General features: G+C 35.8%; 1 protein-coding gene across 1 annotated transcript; it reads left to right on the plus strand.

Annotated features, from left to right (window-relative positions):
• Positions 1 to 462: 462 nt before the first annotated feature.
• Positions 463 to 1,774, plus strand: LOC107810152 (ethylene-responsive transcription factor 5). The gene has a single exon (XM_016634892.2). The coding sequence runs from the start codon at positions 610 to 612 to the stop codon at positions 1,480 to 1,482; it is 873 nt and encodes a 290-aa protein (XP_016490378.2). The 5' UTR covers positions 463 to 609; the 3' UTR covers positions 1,483 to 1,774.
• Positions 1,775 to 2,178: the final 404 nt, after the last annotated feature.

The following is a 2,178-nucleotide window of genomic DNA, read 5'->3' on the forward strand; positions in this document are numbered from 1 at the left end:
TTTATATATCAAAAAAGAATTAATTTTTTTTTTCAAAGTTGTTATTAGAGTAAAGAGCGTAGAAGTAGTTTGTTATATTTTCAGTGAGCAAATTAAGATTAATATGGTCTACACTTAAAGTGGACCGCTTACGTATTATATTGGGATATTATCACTTTTAGCTCGCGCCAGAAACTATTTACATCTAATAGCTGAAAAAGTGTATAAAATTTGTATAATTTTTTGTATATATATATAAAAAAAAAAAAGATATACAAATTTTATATATTTTTTTGGCTATTACTTTTACAGCGGGTATATAATGTGATATTCCCTATTATTATATTGTCTTGTGAAACAGTCAACTAGTAGCACTCAGGTTTATGGATTAGGCCAGACGATGCTTCCTTTCTCCAACTCAGAAGCCTCCTATGAAACCTCCTCCCAATCCTCTTCAAATTTCCGCTCTTTATAACAATGCTCCGCACACTCTTTTTTTTCCACTCAACTCCATATACCCTCCAGCTTTGAATTCTTGAAATATTTGAAATTAAATTCCCTTCCGCCCGTCTTTACAAATAATTATATTACAGTATATATCTTGTTTCACTAAATTAAATATCAAAATTAATGGCATCACCACAAGAGAATTGCACTACACTTGATTTAATTAGGCAACATCTTCTTGATGATAATGTTTTCATGGAACATTATTGTCCCCAACCAATTCTTTATTCTCAAAGCTCCTCCTCTTCTGAATCTTTAAACTCCATTGCTTCTGAGCTCAATAACGACACTTTCTCCTTTGAACCAACTCTCAACTATGCCGACACAGCCCAAAGTTCCAATCTTGATATCTCAACCTTCTTTAACAATTCAAAAACAGAGTTTGACTGCTTTGAGTTTGAGACAAAACCAAACGTGTTAGCTGCTCGTATTAGTCCAAATTCTCCGAAGCAAACAAGCTTCAAAGAACGCAAGCCTTCTCTAAATATTGCTATACCCCTGAAGCATCAAGAGGTTGTTCAGAAAGTGGAAAAATCCAATGAGAGCGAGAAGAAGCATTACAGAGGAGTTAGGCAAAGGCCGTGGGGCAAGTTCGCGGCAGAGATTCGTGACCCGAACCGAAAGGGGACTCGGGTTTGGTTAGGAACCTTTGACACTGCCTTAGAGGCGGCTAAGGCATATGACAGGGCGGCGTTTGAGCTTAGAGGCAGCAAAGCTATAGTGAATTTCCCTCTCGAAGTTGCAAACTTTAAGCAAGAATTTAATAATGAGATTCGGCCATTGGTGAACTCAAGCAGGAAAAGGGTGAGAGAAACAGTGAATGAGGAGCAACTAGTTATCAATAAGGAAATGAAAATAGAAGAAGAAAGAGTCCCGACGGCTCCATTAACGCCGTCAATTTGGTCGGCAATTTGGGACAGTGGAGATGGGAAGGGTATTTTTGAAGTGCCGCCATTATCTCCACATATGGCCTATTCTCAGCTTGTCATGATATAATCAATAATGGATAAGGAGTATATAATTTGGGATGTTAGTATTTGGAAGATGATGAATATATAAATATGCACCTGACTATGAAGAAAGTCTGAGGTGAAATCAAGAATTAAGATGAGATTCAATAGGAAGATGTAGAACAATAAAATAGTCCATGGATGTGTCTTTGGGTCTTTAATCTTTTCTGATTTTATTGATTTAGCGTTATTTCATGTAAATACGCAGTGAGTTTAACAATTTGTTCGATTCATTTTATGAAGTTATTCAATTAAAGCCAATTTGGAAGACTTACAAATTTCTACTCGCGAAAATAGATCTTTCTGAACCACGACTTCAATTACTAGTTGATAGTAATGTTAATAGTCCTGTGTGGAAACACAAGATTAGGAAGAAAATAAAAATAAAAAAACTGTTAGAAGGAAAAACTGGAACAAAAAACAGTAAACAATAAGAAATATTTCGAGTCCACAATTTTCTTGTGCGTCCTTAAGGAATTTTAACCCCCTCACACGTTGCCAAGGTAATGGATTAAATCTTCTCAGGATAAAACGGAATAAACCTTCCTGCAACAGTGGCAATACAAACTACAGGATACCAACAAACTCAAAGAACGGAGTAAAATCACACTTACGAATTTGAGAGAGAGAAACTGCGAATTAGGATGCAGTGTATTCAGAAAGAAAGAAGTTCTGCAGTGTT

Source organism: Nicotiana tabacum, chromosome 6 (assembly GCF_000715075.1).
Source record: "Nicotiana tabacum cultivar K326 chromosome 6, ASM71507v2, whole genome shotgun sequence".
Lineage (NCBI taxonomy): Eukaryota > Viridiplantae > Streptophyta > Magnoliopsida > Solanales > Solanaceae > Nicotiana > Nicotiana tabacum.

What these genes read in the sequence shown, in the direction of transcription:
- LOC107810152 (XM_016634892.2), top strand. Translation starts at nt 610, where the DNA reads ATGGCATCACCACAAGAGAATTGCACTACACTTGATTTAATTAGGCAA.